The sequence below is a fragment of the Podarcis erhardii genome (genome assembly GCF_964252035.2).
Source record: "Podarcis erhardii genome assembly, chromosome: 8".
Classification (NCBI taxonomy): Eukaryota; Metazoa; Chordata; class Lepidosauria; order Squamata; family Lacertidae; genus Podarcis; species Podarcis erhardii.
In genome coordinates, this window is record NC_138499.1 from 42,764,839 (window position 1) to 42,786,517 (window position 21,679).

General features: G+C 39.2%; 1 protein-coding gene across 11 annotated transcripts in view; it reads left to right on the forward strand.

Annotated features, from left to right (window-relative positions):
- The window catches only part of CCDC178 (coiled-coil domain containing 178), a 131,249-nt gene that overhangs the window by 12,792 nt on the left and 96,778 nt on the right, over positions 1-21,679 (forward strand). For 10 of the 11 annotated variants that reach the window (XR_014159398.1, XM_081873671.1, XM_081873676.1 and 7 more), the window contains 12 exons: positions 893-927; positions 1,848-1,924; positions 4,169-4,363; positions 6,718-6,938; positions 8,466-8,608; positions 11,043-11,196; positions 12,611-12,706; positions 12,801-12,937; positions 14,141-14,324; positions 16,038-16,100; positions 18,117-18,278; positions 20,822-20,935. Coding sequence is in view for 10 of the 11 variants with exons in the window: in XM_081873671.1 (XP_081729797.1) it covers positions 893-927; positions 1,848-1,924; positions 4,169-4,363; positions 6,718-6,938; positions 8,466-8,608; positions 11,043-11,196; positions 12,611-12,706; positions 12,801-12,937; positions 14,141-14,324; positions 16,038-16,100; positions 18,117-18,278; positions 20,822-20,935 (1,581 nt within the window). In the remaining variant the exon portion in view is untranslated. The remainder of the gene's footprint in view (positions 1-892; positions 928-1,847; positions 1,925-4,168; positions 4,364-6,717; positions 6,939-8,465; positions 8,609-11,042; positions 11,197-12,610; positions 12,707-12,800; positions 12,938-14,140; positions 14,325-16,037; positions 16,101-18,116; positions 18,279-20,821; positions 20,936-21,679) is intronic. The other variant, XM_081873669.1, reaches the window with a different exon arrangement.

The following is a 21,679-nucleotide window of genomic DNA, read 5'->3' on the forward strand; positions in this document are numbered from 1 at the left end:
GAGGGGAGGCGTAGGATGGGTGTCAAAAAACTGCTCTGCTGGGGAAAGTTTAAGGACCGCCTACTCCCAGAGTCTGTTAGTGACTGAGCAGACATGGAATTGAGTCAGTCTGTATTGTGAACATTTTGGACAAATAAGAAAGCCTTGAAAAGACCAACGGGGAGACTTGCCTGTTTGCTCTCGAGCAACCACACCCGCATTCATAACAATATGTATTTTGTATTTTGATGCTGTGAACCACCCTGAATTCTTTGGATGGAGAACAGTAAACAAATTTAATAAATAATAATACTGTATAGAATTTTCTTATTTTGATTGCCTTATGATGGACATTTTGGGTTGCTCCCTCCACTGCTATTTGACTACAAAATTAAAAACTTTCAGTTTGGTTGGGAAACACAGATTTCAATATATCAGAACAGGATGTGTGACCAGTCATTGTATTTTCACTATATATATATATATATATATATATATATATATATATATATATATATATATTCTTTAAACGTGAAATCACAAATAGCCCAGAGGTGGATCATTTGATCCAACCCTTTGGTCCAACTGTCACACACTACATCCACAACTCAAATGTTTGGCAGATTACACTTACTTTGTAAGCCAAGTAGTAATAGAAAAAATAAGATTTTAACCTTGTTAACTGATTCATAGACTGCCGTTATGAAAGCTGCTGTTACAAGGCTTGACGTGTTTAGGAAAGCAATACATAAAATATAACGTTACTGTCATATTTGTATGATTTATTTTTTTAAAAAAAGTCTGTGGTCCGTGAAATCATTTAAAAACAAATTCAGCTTATCTCCATACACATACTCAGTGCAAATTCTACAACATAAAATATGTTAATGAAGCATCTTCTTTGTATTTGCAGTATGATCACTTGTACAAGCTGGAGAAAATTCCATGGTAAGGATCTTCTGAGTTTTGATTTAATGTTTGTACCAGGCACCATTCTAATTGTTTTTATTTTACTAATACACACATGGAGTTCTAGCATGAATAAGGGCTTCCCCATTCACTTTAATGCTTGCTTACTTACTTCGCCAAACCTTTATTAGGCATTACAAATATAGGCCATCATAAAACATCCGTATATAAAATTTTAAAATATATACAATAACATCCATATACAATTTGTAATAATTAGGGTTTTCACTGGAGTTTCTTCCCACTAAATAGTGCCATTCACTTTAATGAGGGAAGCCTGCTTGTGCACACATAGGGATCCCCACTCATATTTTGACCAATTAAAGTTTTTCAATTTTTAAAAAATGTATTTACTACCACCTCAATTCAAATTTAATACAAATTTAAAAGTGACTTCCCACCCTGCCATCTTGATATTTCACTTCCCACAAGAGTTGAGGTGTTAAGGGGATAAGCCAGGAAGAAGAAGAAGAAGAAGAGTTTGGATTTGATATTCCACTTTATCACTACCCGAAGGAGTCTCAAAGCGGCTAACATTCTCCTTTCCCTTCCTCCCCCACAACAAACACTCTGTGAGGTGAGTGGGGCTGAGAGACTTCAAATAAGTGTGACTATCCCAAGGTCACCCAGCAGCTGTATGTGGAGGAGCGGAGACGCGAACCCGGTTCACCAGATTACGAGTCTACCACTCTTAGCCACCACACTGGCTCTCAATATGAGAATGGGGAACATTCTCATATTGGTGGGAGTTGAAGTCTCATAGCAACATCTTGAGGGTTATAGGTCCCTTGATTAAGGCAATAGTTTCATGAAAGATGTGGATACTGAAGATGGATTTGAAGTAACATGTAGATGTTACAAGGGTGTTCCAGCCTTAAAATATTTACTTATATTTACAGGAAGTCAGATATTAAAAATGTTGAAGATAGCTGGTTATCCTCTGAACTGAAGGCTAAACAGTCATTATACTGGGAAGGTAAAAATGGTTGAGTATTTACCCTCTCTGTCACAATGTTATTAGCCAAACTATTTAGTTCAACTTATTTTCTGAGAATTATAGAATTATTTATACTAGATAGTGCCCATTCTAGTGGTTGGAATGTCTGGAATCTGTAGGATGGTGCCATTTGCCATTTGTAACTCAGAAATTTCTGCAAGGGAGAGGACCAAAGGAGAAAACAGTAATTCTCTTGACTGCTGTGTTGAAATAGCCCTTAGCTACAGTGAAGGAACCTTTTCCAAATTCATTTTCCACGACATATTCTGTGTTCACTGCTTATACTAAGATATATCTGATAACAGTGATTTTGAAAGTATGTTGTGTTTTTGAAACTGAGAAACTAAAACAGATTTTCTTTTAGATAATGTTTACTAAAACATAAGCTAAAATGTAAACAGCTATATACATTTGCAGGATAGTGTTTTCATGGATAATTTATCATCACTGAAAACATTCAAATATTCAAATTTTTCTTAATGCTGATGAATATTTTCTCATGAAAACAGGCAGAGTTGTGTCTCATGCTGCTTTACACACAGCGGCAAGCAGTACTGTTAAGCATTGATTCTAGTAGAAAAGAAGGGGGTAAGTGTTGTTTTGCCCAGCAATTACACCCCAATAATTCATTGTCTGTGTAATTTACAATAGTAGGCTAAATGGAAAATATATATATACAGTTGCTAGACTAAGCTTTAGCATTTACTTATGCAAAATCTGAAAAACAAGGCACATTCCATGCATGTTGTACACATTTTATACTGTTATACTTTATCTTTTCCACGATGCTCCCGCAAATTATTTCAATACATTCTGGATATCCTCCAGGCATCTTCTGAGGTCCAAATTGGGTAAAAAGTGTGAAAGTTACAGCCTCAAACTATTACATTGAAGAGGTGCAAAATTCATTCTGTTGACTGTTGTTTTAAACTGCAAAATACGGCAGGAAATTTGGCAGAGAAGTGTTAACCCAAGGACTGAAGCATTATTGCAACAACAAAACATGTAGTCCTCATGTGATTGCCATGAAATAGCTCAGCAATGGGCTTCACCTTATAGCTATCAATATAAAGTTGCAGCACCTATCTGAATTCAGTTCTTCTGGGCAGTCATACTTAATGTGTTGCTTTTTGAAAGAAAGGAAAGCCCACTTGGGACTGCAGCATATCTGGAATTCTTTAGGCACCATCTGCAGTTTCGTGTGTGGAACTGCAGCCACCTCCATTTAGTCAATTGGACCTATTCAAGCCATGGTCACTTTTTCTCTGACCCTCAGTAAATGAAACTAACTGGAAAGGAACTGCAAGAGTTTGAGGGGAAAGCAGCAGCAGTATGGTAAAGGGAGCAGAGAAGCCACGAGCATTACATAAAAGATGGGCAGAGACAGGCATTGGGATAAGGAAAGCTTTTCTCGAGGGTGAATAACAAGAAAGGAAGAAACAAAACAAAACAAATTCCTTCCAGTAGCACCTTAAAGACCAACTAAGTCAGTTCTTGGTATGAGCTTTCGTGTGCATGCACACTTCTTCAGATACACATGTATCTGAAGAAGTGTGCATGCACACGAAAGCTCATACCAAGAACTGACTTAGTTGGTCTTTAAGGTGCTACTGGAAGGAATTTGTTTTGTTTTGACTATGGCAGACCAACACGGCTACCTATCTGTAACAAGAAAGGAAGAGAATGGGAGAGGAGGGAATCTGAAGTAATCAGCCAGATGGGCGGGGAATGAATGAATGAATGAATGAATGAATAAATAAATAATTTCCACCATACATTTAAAGCACATGGCCTCCTGCTTCCCAGTTGCCCTAGCCATCTGCCTGAATCTAAGAGAATGAGGGAGGCAGGGGTGCATTTATTTGACATGCGCCACAACCAGGGGCAACCCCCGAACCAGCTATGGAGACAGCTTTCCATAGTTTTTAGCACATCCTTGGGGTGTGAACACAGTTAACAAACTGGTATCTGTTCAGGGCTGCCCCGAGTCACCCAGCAACTTACTGCAACAACTTCATGGTGAGTTCTGGCACCTATTTTTCGGGGGGGGGGGCACTGTTTATTGTTGTATAAACTGTATTTTTGTGTTCCTGGTTCTAGGACTGTGTATGTGACATACTAAAAACTTGTTAAAAATGCATCTCAGATCATGCATTTTAGATAAACCTGAAATGTGAAACAGTGCCACAAATATTTCTACACCCCCCTTTTTAATTTCAAAAGATGTCCAGCCTTTAAAGCAGAAAACAACAGCTGTTCTGACAGAGGTCACAGAATTAGTTATGAGATTAGAAGAGGAACGTAAAAGGGCTGCAGATGCTTTAAAGTTTGAGGAAAACCGCAGAAAAAAGCTATATCTAAATGCTGATATCCTGTCACGCTGGAGGCTGGAACAGCTTCCCATAGCTGTTCAAAGAGGTATGAAAATTAACCTTGTAAAGCAGGTGTGAGAAACTTTTTCAGACTTACTTGAATATGACCCCCAAAGCCCTTTGGTACCTTAGATACTAACAAATTGATTATGTGTAAGTTGTCATGGACTGCATGAGATGCATCTTGAAGCTTGGGGTGGGTAGGAAACTGTGCAACTAGAAGACAATGAAATTAGAATCATAACATAACATAACATAACATAACATAACATAACATAACATAACATAACATAACATAACATAACATAACAGTGGCCAATCACCAAAATCAGCTGTGTTGATAACACAGATATCATGACATTATATGCAAACCCAAGATCTGCCAGGATGAGGGTGGTGGTGGAATAGGTCTATCTCTCATTGAGCCAGCTGAAGTCTCCCATCCTGGGTCAGCCTGAGATACATTAGTGTATGATTTCCATCCCCTCTCAGCTGGGGCTCATCTGAACCTGGCTTAGCCAAGGCTACCTGAAAAATGGGGAGAATTATTCCTATTGGATCTTGTATTCCAGTGAGGCAAACTACCTTAACTTGGTGCCTTCTAGATGTTTTGCATTACAGCTCTCATCAGCCACAGTTCACACTACCAGTGGTGCACAAGGCAGTAAACCTTTCCCAATTGAACTGCTTATTCATTAATGGAGCTGCACAAGATGAGTTCACAGGGTGTTGGGGAGTTGCATACATTCTGGACCATTCAGTAGGATTCAAGCAATTCAGTGTAAGAGAATCACCAAAGAACACGAAAGCAAACTAACTCTTTTTTCCAAGGTACTCTCTGTTTTATCATTTATTTAGCAAGGGAGAGTTAGGTTCTTTCCTACCCCACCATTCACCTCTTACAGTAGAAGGTGAAGCTTCTGCTCTCCTCGATTCTTTTCTTGACTACATCCTATTCTAAGATAGAAAATTATTCAAGTGGATGGTAAATATCTCAAGTTTTCTTTGCTTTAACATTCAAGAATCAAGATGAGCAGAGGAGCCAAGGAACTCTGCTCAGAGCTATGAAATAAAAAGAGAGAGGAGCTTTATTTCAAGCTTGCTTCCCAGTTGCCCATGTCTTTGCTCTCACGTCTACTGATAAGGGTCATAGGTGGACAACAAGGGGAAAGAAGCAAAGGGTGGGACCCATGCCCAGGTTGAATACATTATGAGCACCACCAGCTCCCCATCCCCCAGCTTTTTGTGGCATCTCTCTCACTCCCACTTATGGCAGAGGTTGGGCTATCCATGTCTGCCAATGATAGTCACATTTAGGCATTGTATGCTTACTAGCCCAGGGGTGGGGAATCCACAGGTGGTGTTGGACTACAATTCCCATCAGCCCCAACCAGCATAGCCAGTGGTTTGGGATTATGGGTGTTGGAGTCCAGCACCATTTGGAAGGCCACAGGTTCTCCATCCCGGCACTAACCCACCCAGAAGCCAAAAGGAGCCACAGATGTAGCCAATTAGGGAAGAGGGGAGATTGCCTGAGGGGAAGACTGGGACTCTTTAGATGAGTGCAGAGGAATAGGAAAGAGGGAAGGCAACCAAGAAGGGGAGAAGTGCTGAGAGAGGTGACAAAAGCCAGCTCAGAGAGGGAAAGAGTGCAGAGGTAGGCAGCCTCTGCCAAGGCAGCTGCTTGAAGGAGGCACATGGTAAGTGGAGAAAGGGCAGGCAAAGAGTTTGCTGGAGAGCACAAGGCTAGCTGGGCAGGACAGCTTATTGGTAGCCCTGAAGGAAGAAACTCCAGCAGGACTTGAGAGACTTTCCTATAGGACAGCTACAGTGACACACAGTAGAGTAAGATGCTGCAAGGGTGTGGGGAGCTTGAGTCCTGCCCATCTACACTCCTGGATGGAACTCCACCCCAAGATGTAGCCTTTTGGTGCCTCAGAACCATATACCACTGTCCAAGGTCTTCCTACTGCCTCATCCCTTAATAGTGCTGGTCCACAGGATGATGAAAGAAATATGAGCAGAAAATGCTACAGAAAATGAGATTTGCCTGATACCACAAGGAGTGGCTCTGCGTGGAAGTAGCGACTCACTTGCTCCACCCTGACATCCTGGAGCGTGAAATGGCTCCCTGCTGTGACAGGATGGGTTTCCACTACTCAACTAGCAAAGATGGAAGGTTTGATGTGAGGGAAGGTACCAAACTTGGTTTCTCTTTGCCATGGGCATGATTTCAGCAGCTGTTATATGCATAGAAGGATATGTGAGCATATATTTCATATATATTTCATAGGAAACTGCATAGAGATCTGACAGTGTATCAGCTGAAATTATATGTTCCGTCTTTAAATACAGTTGTCATAATTTTGTTATACTGCATAGCTTATTTTTATTCTGCAGAATGGGAGAAGTGTTCACGAGATATTTCAGAATTACAGTGGCATTTTGAAGAAAAGAATAATCAGCTCCAGGATGCAGTAAACCAACTGACAAAAATAGAAGTAGCTAATGCAAAAGTTCTGGAGAATATAGCCTACATGAAGAAATACAGCCCTCTGCTGGGAGAAAAGCTGTCTTATGAAGGTGGTGCTATGGCACAAGTGAAAAAGATATACACACAGGTAAACAGATTAAATATTTTATTTTATTTCCCCCACGCCCAATGAGTTTGGTACATGCCCTTTTCAGAGATTTTGTTCCTGCATTATTATTACATGCCTATAATGATAAAGAGAAATGTGAAAGTACAGCACCTTTTAAAGTAGGAATCTAGAAGAGTCCTAACTTATGAAATGCAAAGGCAGATTAATTATAAAAGGTAATGTATAGATTAAGCCAAACTCTTTGAAATATATATATAACAATAAATGCTAAATTAAAAACAGACCCAACCAGAAAAGTGGCTTTAAATTAATGGTTAAGTCCGCATTTTCTTTCAAACCAGGTATGACATTATGAAGTTAACAGTGCAGTCCTATGTTTGTCTGTGTAGCAGTAATTTCCATGGAGTAAGTGAGTCTTCTCAGACCAGTGTGTGTAGGTTTACAGCTTAAATAGCAATTTGAAAACTATTTAAAAGAAGATTAACTAAAAAAATGCTTGCTACTTTTAAAAGCAAAATAAAAGAAAGGCAAAGTTATTGGAAGAACCATTGTTCTCATTGGTTCTATCAAAGCAGCATTGAAACTGTTGTAAAAAATCATTAGAGAAATCATTTATAATAATTTCCTAGCACACATTGATCATGTTCATACATCACAGTAAATCTGACTTTGGTTTATCTTGGCTTCCTGTGAACAAGCAGAGTGCTGATGCATATAGTCTGTTCTCCCATGCCTTTGGTTAATTAAACAATCTACATACATCCTTTTAAACTGGTGTGTGTGTGTGTGTGTGTGTGTGTGTTATGCTGTGTATTTTTTGTGATTTTATATTGTAAAGCACCCTGTTATCTTCAGATGAAAGGTGGTATAGAAATTTAATAAAACAAACAAAGCCTGTATGATTAAGCAAAGTTAGATGCAACAAAACTAAAAACGATAAAATATGTTAAATGTTTTGATGATAGTGATCCAAACTTTATTTGATTAGTCCTCCTCAAATCACTATTTTGGTAGTGGGTAGGGATTATCTAACATAGGCACAGAGTGGAAAAGCCAAGAGGAGGACATTTGTAACTTTGCTTCTTTGAAAAGTTTATGCCACAATAAATGTGTCCATCTTTAATGTACAACAGGACTTACTGCAGTAGACTAGCACTCTCAAATTATTTAAATTAGCTATGGTTATTCACACCTTCTTAATCCATCTGCCCAAAGGAAAGAACTTTAGCCACCTTCTGTTTGGGAAAGGGGAAAATAGTTGGTTGCCTAATACTCAATAAAAATAAGCCAGCTTCCCAAAGAGTTTTAGCTGTATGTAAATTTGCAATCCTAATTCTCATTAAATTCAGCTGAGATTATTTTTGAGTAAATGGACATAGAATTGGATTTTAAGTCTCAGTTTTATCCTTTAAAAGGCAGCAAAGAAAAATGCAAAAGAATTAAAGAAATAACACTACACCTTTTCACAAGGAGACAAAAAAATGAGAACAATATTATAACATTTTGAGCTTTGCACTGTCAGATTAATTTCTTTACTTTTTAAAGACCAAAACTGGATATGATGTAGTTCATGAAGAACTTGTGATGGTGAACAGTTTGCATCAAGATCTCACAGAAGAGTGTGAAAGGGAAAGAAAATATATGGCTGAACAAATACAAATAGCTGAGTCATTGCTGATGGGTTTAAAGTAAGCATTTTAAATTTTTGTGGTATTATTGTTGTTCAAGTTGTCTCTCTCCTTTTGTATATAGTCTACTACATTCTTTGGAAAACTGTGTCTGATTAAGTTACTTCTTCCTCTTGTGTGCTTTACACATTCTCGGGATTACAGGGATTGGGCACCAAGCCACATCAGTGGCTTTTAAATGTTATGTGGTGCAGTTGTGGAACACTAACATTTTGCTTTGGGGTTTAGGCTTTTGCCTTTTGTTTCCAGCCTCTTGGTATTTGCAAATGTTTCACAGAAACTTAAAGTTGGGAAGGACCCAAGGGTCATCGAGTCCAACCCCCTGCAATGCAGGTATCTCAGCTAAAGCATCCATGGCAGATGGCCAGCCAACCTCTGCTTAAAAACCTCCAAGGAAGGAGAGTGGTGGTTTAGAATAATTAAAAATGTGCTCAGTTTAGGGTTACTTAGTCCTTTTTTAAAACATCCTTTATCGCAATGCTTTCAGCAATTGTTTCATGATACCGAGGCAAGGGAAAGCTGAGTGTAGTCAGACAAGACGGCCCATTTCAAAAAAAGCTTAAGGAACTACAGAGTGAGATCCCATGGTCAGAAATACTCAAAGAGAAGGGAGTCCAAGATGGGCGGGAGTTTCTTAAAGGTGAAATATCAGAAGGACAAATGCAGACAATTCCAGCAAGAAAGGAAAGGAGCTTACAGATGAGTTGAGATTTAAGAGGGGCACGTATAAGGAACTGAAGAAAGGTGGGGAGTATACATGAGTAGCCATCAATTGCAGGATGAATATCATGCTGGCCAAAGCTCAGAAGGAACACAGGCTTGGAAGAGAGGTTAAAAATAGTAATAAAAGTTTCTTTGGCTATGTTAAAAGCAAGAGGAAGAACAGACAAATAGTATGTCCTCTGCAAGGAGAAAACAGATAAATGCTGTTGGGTGACAGAGAAGGCAGAATCACTCAACACCTACTTTCCCCCCCCCCCGTCTTCACCCAAAAGTAAAGCAGTGACCAACCTGATGATAACAGAAGAAACAATGCAAGGAGGGAGCTGCACTATCTCTGTAGTCTTTTCAGCACCTCCTGAATATCTTCCTGTTCCAACAAGCATTTTAGTTAGAAATCTTTCCCAGTCTGCACTTGTATTGGAGATGCCTTTAATATTTTAATAGTTTTATCATTTGTGTGTTTGCCACCCTGGGCTCCTTTGGAACAGAAATATTTTTCTTTTATAGCAGCTATCTCTAGCCTAGGTTATAGCCCATTCCCTCAATCTGTAATTGTTTGAATTGTTTTTAGAAGTTTGCATTGTATTGTTTTATTACTAAAGATATTTTTGCCAACTTTGGATCCTTTGGGAGGAACACTAAGATAGAAATTTACAAACAAACAAACAAAATAACAAAAACCTCAACAATACAAAATCTTTAAAATAGTGGCTGTAGTCACATGCTGCTTCAAACCAAAGTTAATGCATGGTTTGCTACCGAGCTGCATGCTGGTGCATGCTGCTGAAAAGTTCCTGCTTCGCTCCTCCAATACTCCTGGCTGTGCCACATTGGAAACAAAGCACAAGGCTTGGCATGTTGTGTCATTCAAATCTGAGCTCATTGCTTCATTGAAACAAACCACTAGCAGTAAGTCAAGAACAACCCAGCAAGCTGCTCATTCACATTAAATCACAGTTAAGAACTATTTGCAAATCAGGCCAGGACAAAATAGCAGCTAACTCTGCACCACCATGATTTACCAATGATGTAAAAAGTAAGGGTGGTATTCAACCAAATATTTGCGATAGCACAAGAATTAGTGCTAGTGCAAAGTGAATTCTCCCTCTCCACCCCTATGTCGCCTTCAAATCTGCTCTAGAGGTTTGGGGAAACTCCCAGAACAGGAAAGCAGAGAATGCAGAGGGGTAGGAAAGCAGAGAATGTTCCATTGTGCAAGGAGAAATCCTTACACTGTGGAACGATCTGCTTATTCCTATGTTGATTACAACCCTCTATGTTGAGAGCAGATAAGCACTTTAATCTTCCTGTTTTGCTCACTTGATCCTCTCTCATCAGCTCATCCTACCTGTCAACTTCCACTACATTATAACAAATGTTCGTTATAACAGATCAGATTGCTAGCAGAAGTCTTTCTTAACTAAGTGGCTGATGGTTAACTTACACAAATTATGCTCCTAAGAGGGAAGAGGCTAAGACTACTTCTAAGTACATATAACTCAGTGGGGCTTACACCTAAGTAAACATACTTAGGATCATGTTGCATATTAGAATTTGAAAAATGAAACAGATCTAGGGCTGCTACATGGGCAGTGGAATGGGGCGAGATGTCTGAGAAAACCTGATGATTCTGACTGGTTTGATAATATTTTGTTAATAAACAGCTTCTTTAGTTGGCCAGATGGATAATTTGATTCTTGCCTCTTCTTAGGAAAGAGCTTAAAGATGCTGAATTCATTGCCAATGATTTCAGTTACAAGATAAAAGCAAAAATGGAAGCAGTATCACACAGTAAAAAACTTCTTGAAGAATTAAACAAGAAAGAAGCAAAGACAAAGGCTGATTTAAAGACTTGGCACGAAAAAGTGAGTTTTGAATATTTATATGCAAGCAAATAAATCCTCTAGAAGTGAATGCCACATGAAGTCCTTAACACTGTGTCTATTGAAATGTTAAGTGTCCTGTAATAAGTCAAATAAATGCAAATGTTATCTAGTTAAGTGAAAAATGTTTGATAGATTTTTAAAAATAATACTGTCCAGCTTGCCAGACCCCCAGGGTCAGCAGCAGGCATGCTTGGACATCTGTTGGCACCTACACATCTGAATAGGACTCACTGTGCCTAATTTCGGCCTCTTCTGCAGTAGGTGTTAGTGGGCTCCACCAATAGTGCTGCCATCAACTAGAAGTCCTTTTTGCACTGTTAATGAGCAGCACACTGCCACTGGCCACCTCCATATCCTTACCCTGGGGTTTCTGTATGCATCCCATTTGAGTTGGGTAGCTGCTATTTTTTTTCCCCCATCACACACTACAGCAGAGTGCCCATAGCAGTGTTGTTATATTAGATGGTATTGGATTGCAGGCAGATACAGATGGCAGCTGCCTGGTGCTGAACACTTGATCAGATTCAACAGAAAGTGCACCAGCACTGGGAAATAACACTTAGAATCATAGATCCATGCAATTGTATAGTTGGACAGTGCCGGGGGGGGGGCACCATAAACACTAAGCCTGGCACTCAAGCCTGGCCCTGGCCCTGGCCCTGGCCCTGGCCCTGGCCCTGGCCCTGGCCCTGGCCCTGGCCCTGGCCCTAGAAATTGCTTTCGTCCTATTCTCCAAAACAATGCTGGTGCCTGTGCTGTTACAAAGGCATACTAAGAATCCTATAAAGTTCTTTTTTGTGACCTCTGCAAAAAAAGTGGTTCACATTTATGTTCATTTTAAAATGGCTGCAAAACTGGATTTATTTTCCTTTTCCTCTCTTAATTTCCTTTTTATGTTAGTTTGCCCTTTTCACTTTTTTGTTTAATATGTTATGTTTAATATGTTTTGGCCATTTAAAATGTTGATTTTAGGCCCTCATGAGAACTGGGGCAAGCTTTCCTTTTTAGAAGTATAGACTGAAGACATTTACATTGTGCCTTCATCCCACTCACTGACACAATGCACTTGTTTATTTTGGTTTGGAAGTTCCAATAGCCTGTAGCAGGGTAGTTAGGAGCTGTCAAATTTTTCATTTGCATCGACAGACAGAACAGGGCCCAAGTAGTTTTTTTTTGTGTGTGACAGGGGTGGAAAAGAAAACATAATTATAACTATGATATAAGCAGCAAATACTATCTTTTCACTAAATATAGCACTATACTGCTCCAAAGCTATAACTGAAGCTCTGAAACTACATTTTCAAGATTTTAACAAGAAATTTTACTATGATGAAAATTTACAATGTTGCAATTAAATGCTGAATGAGCAATTAAACTATCTTTTTAATGTTAGGTAAGGCGGATGACTCTGAAAATTGCTACTCAGGAAAATGAGAACAAAGTTTTAATGACTGAATATTTAGAGGAGAAGAACATTGTGGAAACATCAGTAAGCTTAAAAAACGCATACAAATTAATATGTTTTTGAGTCCATGTGTTGTAGAATTTTCATAATGTTCATCATATTCTATAATATTTCCTAGCAAGCCAATCAGAACTCTGATCTAAGCAATATGAAAAAAAGACTTAGGCATCTTCTTGATGAAATACTCAAAACACAGAATGAAAACAAACGTCTTCATGATGAAAATGGAAAATTTGCGCAAAAATTCAGAGAAAGGTAAATGAAGTGGTTAATAATTGATAGACTTTCAATTAGGCTTCAAGCCAATTGAGTTGGATGTTTGGTTTCGTTGATTTTTTTTTATTCTTACTGAAACCAGTGGAACATTCAATTTAATCTAAAGCATTTTACGCATATAAGGGAATGGGGAAATCCCACATCCACGCACAGTTATTGCTGCCTTGTTCATAGCTCTTAGTTACTTTGCTCCTTGGTCCATCTTGATTCTTGAATGTTAAATGAGATGAGATTATAACTGCTCACTTGAATAGCTTCCTGCTTAGAACTGATGGGCCAGTCGCCTAATCCAGCATGGCTCGGGCGCGCTGCAGGCCCTGTGGTGAATGCCACCCAGCATTTTGTCACCCCCCTTGGTGGTGACACTGGGGGTGGCCCATCCCCACTGCATCCCCTTCCTCTGCCCCTGGCTGGATCAACCATATTTCCTTCAGGGATCTCAACCACACAGCTGGCCCCTGCCGACCGCATCTTTAAACTTGCTGACAACAGTGGATGGGTAGTATGTTCAGGTCCACTGAAAAGGACTTTACCAGTCCTATGATCAGTGTTTTCCAAGCACCAAGCATAGGGCTGGCGAATCCCCTTTTGCTGCTGTTCCCAAGCACCCATCAGCCAGATGACCATCAAGCACTGCACAATGCACTTTGCCTATCCCTCTCAAGTCAAAATATGGATCCAGATGTTGAATGATCTTTTAACATGATCTTTTGTTTTACAGAAACTTTTGTAAACCCACTATAGATTATCATGTGATTAGTGTGAAAAGAGCAAGATTCTATCATTCAATTTTTCTGAATTTAATCTTTCAAAAAACTCATCATAGGAAGCTGGAGTGAGAGTTATTTCATACATACAATGGGTTCTAGTGTAACTAGAGTAGTGATAAGTAGTTGTAATTGCGATATGTCTGATCATCCGTGCTGTGTGTCAGAATCAAATGGTTGGCACATCTGTGGAATGCTTGGGTTTGTATGAGCAATCATTAAACTTTATTTCATCAGTGGGAACACAGTGAAGTATTTCTGTAAGACGTAGGAGTTTAAAAAATCAGTTCCATCCCCATACAGAAGTGAAATAAAATTAAACATAACCCCCCTCCAAATCCTCAGAGAGGTTCAACCTGTAATAAACTGTTGAAGATGTGTTAGTGTTGTAAGGTTTTCGGTTTTTATTTAACAGTTCAAGAAAGAGGATGGCATATCAATCAGAAATTCAGGTTTTAAGGAAAAATATTCGCAGATTGGAAGATCATTTAAAAAAGGTCAATCAAGAACTTTATTCAACTGAATTGGCTTATGATGAAGCCAGATCAAAACTGGACGAAGTGGAATATAGCCTTACAAAAGAAAAAACACGTTTCAAGGTTGTAAAAGTTATTCCATTATTTTTATATTTTAATTATTTGAAGATGTGAAATGACTGACTAGAATGTTTCTGTGCATGTCAATTAATCTATTTAGCATCACCCTGCCATATTATTTGCAATATTTAAAGCTTGATGTAGCTTTAAGTTCTTTAGGCCTAAATACAGCATCTGTGAGCCAGGTTTCCCAACTCCTTTGTAGCTATGACTTTAATATCAGCTTGATATGCAGAATTTAGTAGATTATAATGTTTATAGCCATGCTGTGTAAAGCTCCACCAGCTATTTTCTACAGCTCAAGATGCTGTTAAAGTACAAAAGCAGGCCAAGTCCTATTTTATGACTAGTTGGCAACCTTACTCTAAACTTTTCCCATGCATCAAACTGTTTGTAAACCTATTTAGCAATTTATAACAGCAGGTATCCCAGTTCAGTTAGAGAAGCCTGTGCATATAAGCAGCCGTTTGGGTCCATTACTAATGCAGAAGCATATAGCGGTGCTCATCCAAGCCTTGTTGAACTGGCTGGATGTGGATTTCAGTGGAAATAGGTATATATGCATTTGCATCCAGAGGGCCAGTAAATTGTTTGTGACTTGTTTTGCAGGGGGTAGGGATGTTCAACAATAACTGGATTAGAATCAGGGATTTAATGACTACAGTTTTGTGTAACTGAAAAGTAGTTTCCCATAGAATGGGAAAGATATGTCCTGCTTTTGACCACCAGAAAGAAAGGCACATACAAGCTATCTGGAACCAGTTGTATGAACTTAAAAGCCACCAGCTATTCTTTTTTGGATAATTTTTTTAAATCTGAAAATGAGTTATTAGTCCCTCTCCACTGGACATGCAATAGCTTTCTGGTTCCCTTTTAACTTGGCATCTTGTGACTTGGGGCCCTTTTTTAAAAGATGATTTGATGCTACCTGAACTCCTGTGAGATTGTGCTAGCAAACTGGGAAACTGCCTTGAGGTGGTAGCTGAGGACTCTGGGAAATGAAAACCAACCAGATAGTCCTGTTTGTGGCAAGACCTCTAATGTTGTATGACATAGTTAATTATGTAATCTGAGGTTGAAGGACAGCTCAGAGAATGAATGAGCCCAATTATTTGATATGGAGACAAGACTGTGTGTTACAATTATCTCGAATTGAGGTTTCCCTAAAGCAGGAGTGGGGAAATTCTACCCCTCACATTTCAAGTCCGCCACCCCATCCACAAAGCAATGGGGTTAAGAATCAGCTTCGGTAGATGCCAACAGAAGCTGTATTGTAGACCTAATTGCTTCATGGTGGCGGTAGAACAAGGAGGGAAGGCAGCTGGGAAAAGGAGTAAAGAGAGATGGGCATGGATTTGCACATGCAAGCATATGCACATCAGTATGGGGGAGAAATGGGAAATGTATCTGGGCCCCACTGACATTTCCACCAGCCTTGCCCAGTTTTGGCATGTAGCTCCTGACTTATTCCCCCTGAGGGAATGTAGCACCCAGAGGGGGGCAGTTTTCCCACCCTTGCCCAAATCATAAAATTATTCTGTATTGCCCCTCTCTCCCTCTTCCCATGGCCACATTTTTCAAATGTCATTCTGTTTCCAATTTAGTAATTTTCTATCATTTGATTTACAGAATATATATATCTAATTTATACTTGTTCTACCTGTTGTTTTTTCTTATGTGTTCCTATATAATTTTTTTTTTCAATTTCACTTACAGAACTTAGTAGATAATGTAAAAAAACAAATCAGAGATGAAGTAAGTGCTTGGAAGCTAACCCAGGTATGGAGAAGAGATTTAAACTAACTTTTTAAAGCTGTGTTTTTTGCACATCAAAATCTTTCATTTCAGATTATATGGATTTATATTCACAAAATCAATCATGAACATGCAATGGAAGACTAAAGCATTGACTTCAACTGTTGAGTCAATTGATTGATATCAATTAACTAGGAAAAGTACCATAAACTTTTAAGAAGTCCTTTCCAATCTTCCCCATTCTCTGATGAATGTTGTGCACCTGAATGAATATTGTAACAACCAGTTACAATATCTGTGCTAATCTGAGTTCAAAACTCCCTGGTCTAACCTGAGACAAAAACATCACTCCAGACTCACAATTTAACAGTAATGAATTAAGACGCTTGTTGAAAATGAAAGTGCAGGCTTTAAAATGTTTTAAGGTCTTGAAGGCAAGAGCGCGGCTTGTTACATGGACTGAGCTTTTCTTCTAATCAGAGGTGGGAAATTATGCTACCATTCACCCATCAGAAGTGAGGTGTTCATCTGCCCTATTTAGTCTTACATGTAGTTTTGGCGCTATCTGACAATGTCTGTATACTGTCCCTTTTGTTTTGAAACTCCCAGCATCTGAGTTACATTGCTTACTTGGCATGTTTCTTTACCCTTACACTGTCTTTGAATTTCTGGTCGCATGTGCCATTTTCTGAGAACATGAGGCAGGTTTGTAGATTTGTTATGGTTTCAGAATCATACTGCCTCCCACTGTGGGGCACAGTCTGTTGCTACACAACGTGAAGATAAAGTCGCTCTATTTTGGAGTGACCTTGGCTGCAGTTATTGCCATTCCAGATGAAGTACCCAATGCCTTAATTGGTGATGTGTTACAGGATTGTCTTCAGCTTATGCAGTTAGCTGTACAAAGTGCTTGCAGCTATATGCCCAACTGTATTATTATTATTATTATTATTATTATTATTATTATTATTATTATTATTACCCTGCCTATCTGGCTGGGTCTCTCCAGCCACTCTGGGCGGCTTCCAGCAGAATATTAAAATACAATGATTGATAAAATATTAAAAGCTTCCCTAAACAGGGCTGCCTTCAGAAGTCTTCTAAAAGTCCAAAAGTTGTTTATTTCTTTGACATCTGATTGGAGGGCATTCCACAGGGCAGGCGCCACTACTGAGAAGGCTCTCTGCCTTCTCAACCCCGTCGCTTCTGGCTTATTAAATATAGCAGACGGGGTTTGACTGGTTAAGTCCAGAGCATGGTTACCACTTCATTGTGTGTGGTGCTGGTACCTGCTGCCTTGAAAAGGTGGTTGTCCAGCCTCTCTTAAAGAAACCAGCCCTGGACCCCTTGGGCTTTATGACTGTTGACCAGTTGCAAGTGCCCTTCTTGGGGAATGTGATGGAGAGAGTTATGGTAGGGCAGCTGCAAATATTCTTGGATTACACCAACTATTTAGATCCTTTCCTATTTGGGTTCAGATCTGGCCATGGTACAGAGTTGGCCTTGGCTGCTCTGATAGATTACCTTTACATAAAGTGGAACAAGGGGAGGGATACCTTTTTCTTGTGTCTCTATCTTTCTGCGGCTTTCAATACCTTTAAGTCCACTGCTATTTTTCTAGAAAAAGAGGTGCCAGAACACACCACAAACACCTCCCTTGTTCTCTTATAACAGCAATGGCAGCCACCTGAGAGGTGCCAAAACTGAGTTCTGGTGAGTTCCAGCTGAAAAAAAAGCCCTGCCTTTAACCATGGTATTCTCCTGGATCAGCTCTGTGGAATAGGAATTGTGGGTAGTTCTGATCCTACCCTGGTGGTTATGCTATGGGGTCTATTTTATCCCCAGTGCTCCCCGATGGGAAATGCTTGGTATGTACAGAGTCTTAGAAACTACCATGAATGTCAAAGTTACAATTTTATCCAATAAAATAAGTTCTCCCAGTTATATATTTCTGAAGCAAACAGAGTACTGCTGGATTTCTTCCTTTGCTTTTGCATTTGAGCTACTTCAGTTTATGTATTTTCCTTCTATTATAAACAGAAAAGGGTTAAAGCACTGCGGACTGATCTAGAAAAAAAGTCGAAGGAATTTGAGAAGTTGCAAGAAAAAATTGAGAAGAAGTTAGCAGACATTGACAAGCTTGTGGCTGAACAAGAGGCATTGATGAAAAAAAATGATGAATCTCAAAAAGCATATTCTAAGGTAAGTTAAAACTGGCAGCACCACAGTGCTGACTCTTTCCCCTTTCCTATAAAATGGGAGAACTTTGCTAAGCTTCACTGAAAGTGGAGGCATTCAAGTTGGCATTTGAATTAATATAACACACAAATCACTTGAAAGTCCAACTTTTGTTGTAACTACCGTATATACTTGAGTATAAGCCAACTTTTTCAGCACATTTTTAATGCTGAAAAAGCCCCCCTTGGCTTATACTCGAGTGAGGCGGGCGGCGGCTGCGGCGGCAGAGGGACAAGCGGCCCAAAAGGAGCCCTTTCTCGCCACTGGTCCCTCCGCCGCTGCCGCCTGCCTCTCACAAGGGCAGGCACAGGAGCTGCACTGCCCTGTGCCTCTCCCAATCACGGCTCCTATGCCTGCTCTTGCGAGCAACAGAGGCGGCGGTGGAGGGACAAGCAGCCCGAAAGAAGCCCTTTTGGGCTGCTCCTTCCCCCTCCACCACCTTTGCCACTGTCGGCGGCAGCAAAGGAGGAACAAGCATTGCGAAAGCAGCTCTTTTGGGCTTCTCCTTTCTCCTCTTCTACCTTTGCCACTGTTGGCGGCGGCAGCCCGAAAGCAGCCCTTTTGGGCTGCTTGTTCTTCCTCCGCCGCTGCTGCCACTACCAGGTTTGTGGTGTGGTGAACCGGCTTATACTCGAATCAGTAAGTTTTCCCAGTTTTTTGTGCTAAAATTAGGTGCCTCAGCTTATATTCGGGTCGGCTTATACTTGTGTATATACAGTATAGTTTTAAATATAATAGTATGATATAATTTAAAATCACATGCAGAATAGCTGATAGTGCCAGTTGTAATGGTCTCTGTAAAATGAAGCACACACACAACTAATAGTATTTTCAAAATAGCATGTTAATGGCAGTGACTAATGCAGTTTGCCCTTCCCCAAGAAAAATTTAGTAGAAACAATGTGACAAAGAACAACTCATTAGTCTTTTGGAGGCTTACTGGGGGTGTGGCAAGAGTTATATATCTTTGTCTTTAACTCTATGTTTATTTTGGTTCAAAAACTTGGAAACAAAGTTCATGAAAGCATCTTCATAAGCAGATGTTAAGCCAACATTTTTTTTTATTGTTCCTTATGTGGTGTTCATAAAACTATTTGCTGCACACATTTTAATTACAGATGTTATGTTATTATTATTAAAATTTCTATAACATCCTTCTTCCGAGCATCACAGGGTAGTTTACAAAATAAATACGCAAAAAATACACAACATAGTAACAGACAAAAACAATATTAACTAGCCAGTATAGTGGAACTGTTGAGTTTCCTCAAGGCTTGTATATTTTATTGGCAATATAGTGAAATTTTGTATTAACAGAAATTCTAAAATGTGCTTCAAACAGTTCTAATGATAGACGACCCCACCATCACCACCAAATTGCCTTTCTTTATTAGTGGTGATGTATATTAGAGGTGTGCATTAGCTTTGTGTACTTGCTGAATAATAGGTGAATAGGGCATATTTGGTTGAGGATTTCTCATTACCAAGTCAGATTGTGCTAGAAGAATGCATTTCAGTTCAGATCAAGGACTCGCTAAAGTTCTGAGTCACTTTGTGAACTTAAGTGCCACCAAAACACTATTTTTTGAAGTGACTGCTCTATTTTTAAAGAAATAAATAAATACTGAAACTAGCACCCTGAGATTGAGTGGGGAGGGATATTCATTTTGACTGATAGGTCTTGGTTTTAACAATGATTTCTTTTCCCAGAGCATTATGATTTGGTGGAGTGATATTGATACAAACTGTTTTTCATGTGGATCAATGTTGTTTATCCACCAGCCCTCCCACTATGCAAATCAATGGAGACATCTCCCATCCAGGGAGAAGAGGCTGCACCCCCACAAATCAACAACAAAAACCACCTCTATGGAAAGGCTGAGGCCAACATCCACCAGTGACCATTGGAGTAATAGGATGCTTCCTGAGACAGGTTCCCAAATCCAGCGCTTCCTGTGGATCTGTGCTGTTTTTCCCCTACCATCAGCCTGTTATTACTTGTATCAAAACAGTAAAGTCTGTAATTGTGTGAGCAAACAAAACAATGGCAAGAAAGAGGAGATCAAGCTGCACCTTACATTCTCTTTGTGGGCAATTGTACAGATAGAGCTTAGAGGAAGAGGGCAAGCAGTGATAGGTATGAAGTGAGAGCACTAATGGACCTGTTCCCGAGGGCATCTTGCCAAAGGACCCCCCAAAATCCAGTGCTAGCACTGATGCAAGCAACAATCATTTGGGTCATTTGAAAGGGAGGAACCACTTTTATATGTCTACAACATTTGGATCAGTGCAACTGTTTTCTCTACTTAATAGTATCTTGCCATCTATCTATATAAATATAATTAAAAATGTATTACAAATAGAATTATATTGAAAGTTACCTGTAAAGAAAATAGGAATTCATGCATAAATACTGAGGTTCAAAGAAAGATGCTTAACTGTTAATACATTGTGCATGTAATGAGTGGGATCTTATTGCCAGTTCTTTTGTCTGTTTATATTTTCAGAAAATTGTCCAGTTGAATGAGCAGCTTCAAAAAATTGATGAAAGGGAAGCAAAAAAATTTAAAGAGCTAGAAGCACAGAAGAAACATTTCCAGAACTTATTAAATGATGCACAGGTGAATGTCTTAATATTAGCACTAACAGGTTCAATTTACATTAGATTACCATTCTCTGATGGTTTACTCTGAAAAGCTAGCTTGTACTTTCTGTTCAGTTACTTTGGCTACACATGGAATTTCCATATGTAGACTTTTTCACTTCATGCTGAAACTAACTTAACGGGTCCATTGCCTTGGAATGAGGTAAAGTGCAAAGAGAATTATATAGGGGTCACTGAGAAGCCCTTCTTTATTTGCCATTCCAGCTCTTATTGCTTTGAGGGCTTTAGAAAAGGAAGGGCAAAAATCAAAATAAGGAATAAAAGGGGTCCATCATAGAAATAGCCTGCTGATTGCACCTTTGCACAGCAGATGGCATCTTTTTGTAAATTATGGTGTATGTTTACTATAATAGTTACAAGTTGCCTCTGCTACCAAGGAATCATTTTGGCTTTTGTTACTGAACATTTCATTTATATAAATGTGCTTTTAATGATAGGCCTGTGTACAAAAATGTCTTATTTGTATTATTATTTATTCCATTGATATTGATGGAAAATACTAGGGAGAAATTATTGAGTTCATATAGTTAAGCCGGTTGGTTAGAAGCTTTTTTTTTATTAATGAAAGCAGTGAGGTTTGGGGGTTTTTTTGTTTACAATTATGCTCTGCCCACAGTTCTCAGTAAATTCATCTCAAGCACTTAGATTTGAAGGCATATTAGGAACCAGGCTTACTGTAGATTGTTTCCAGGTTTTATAA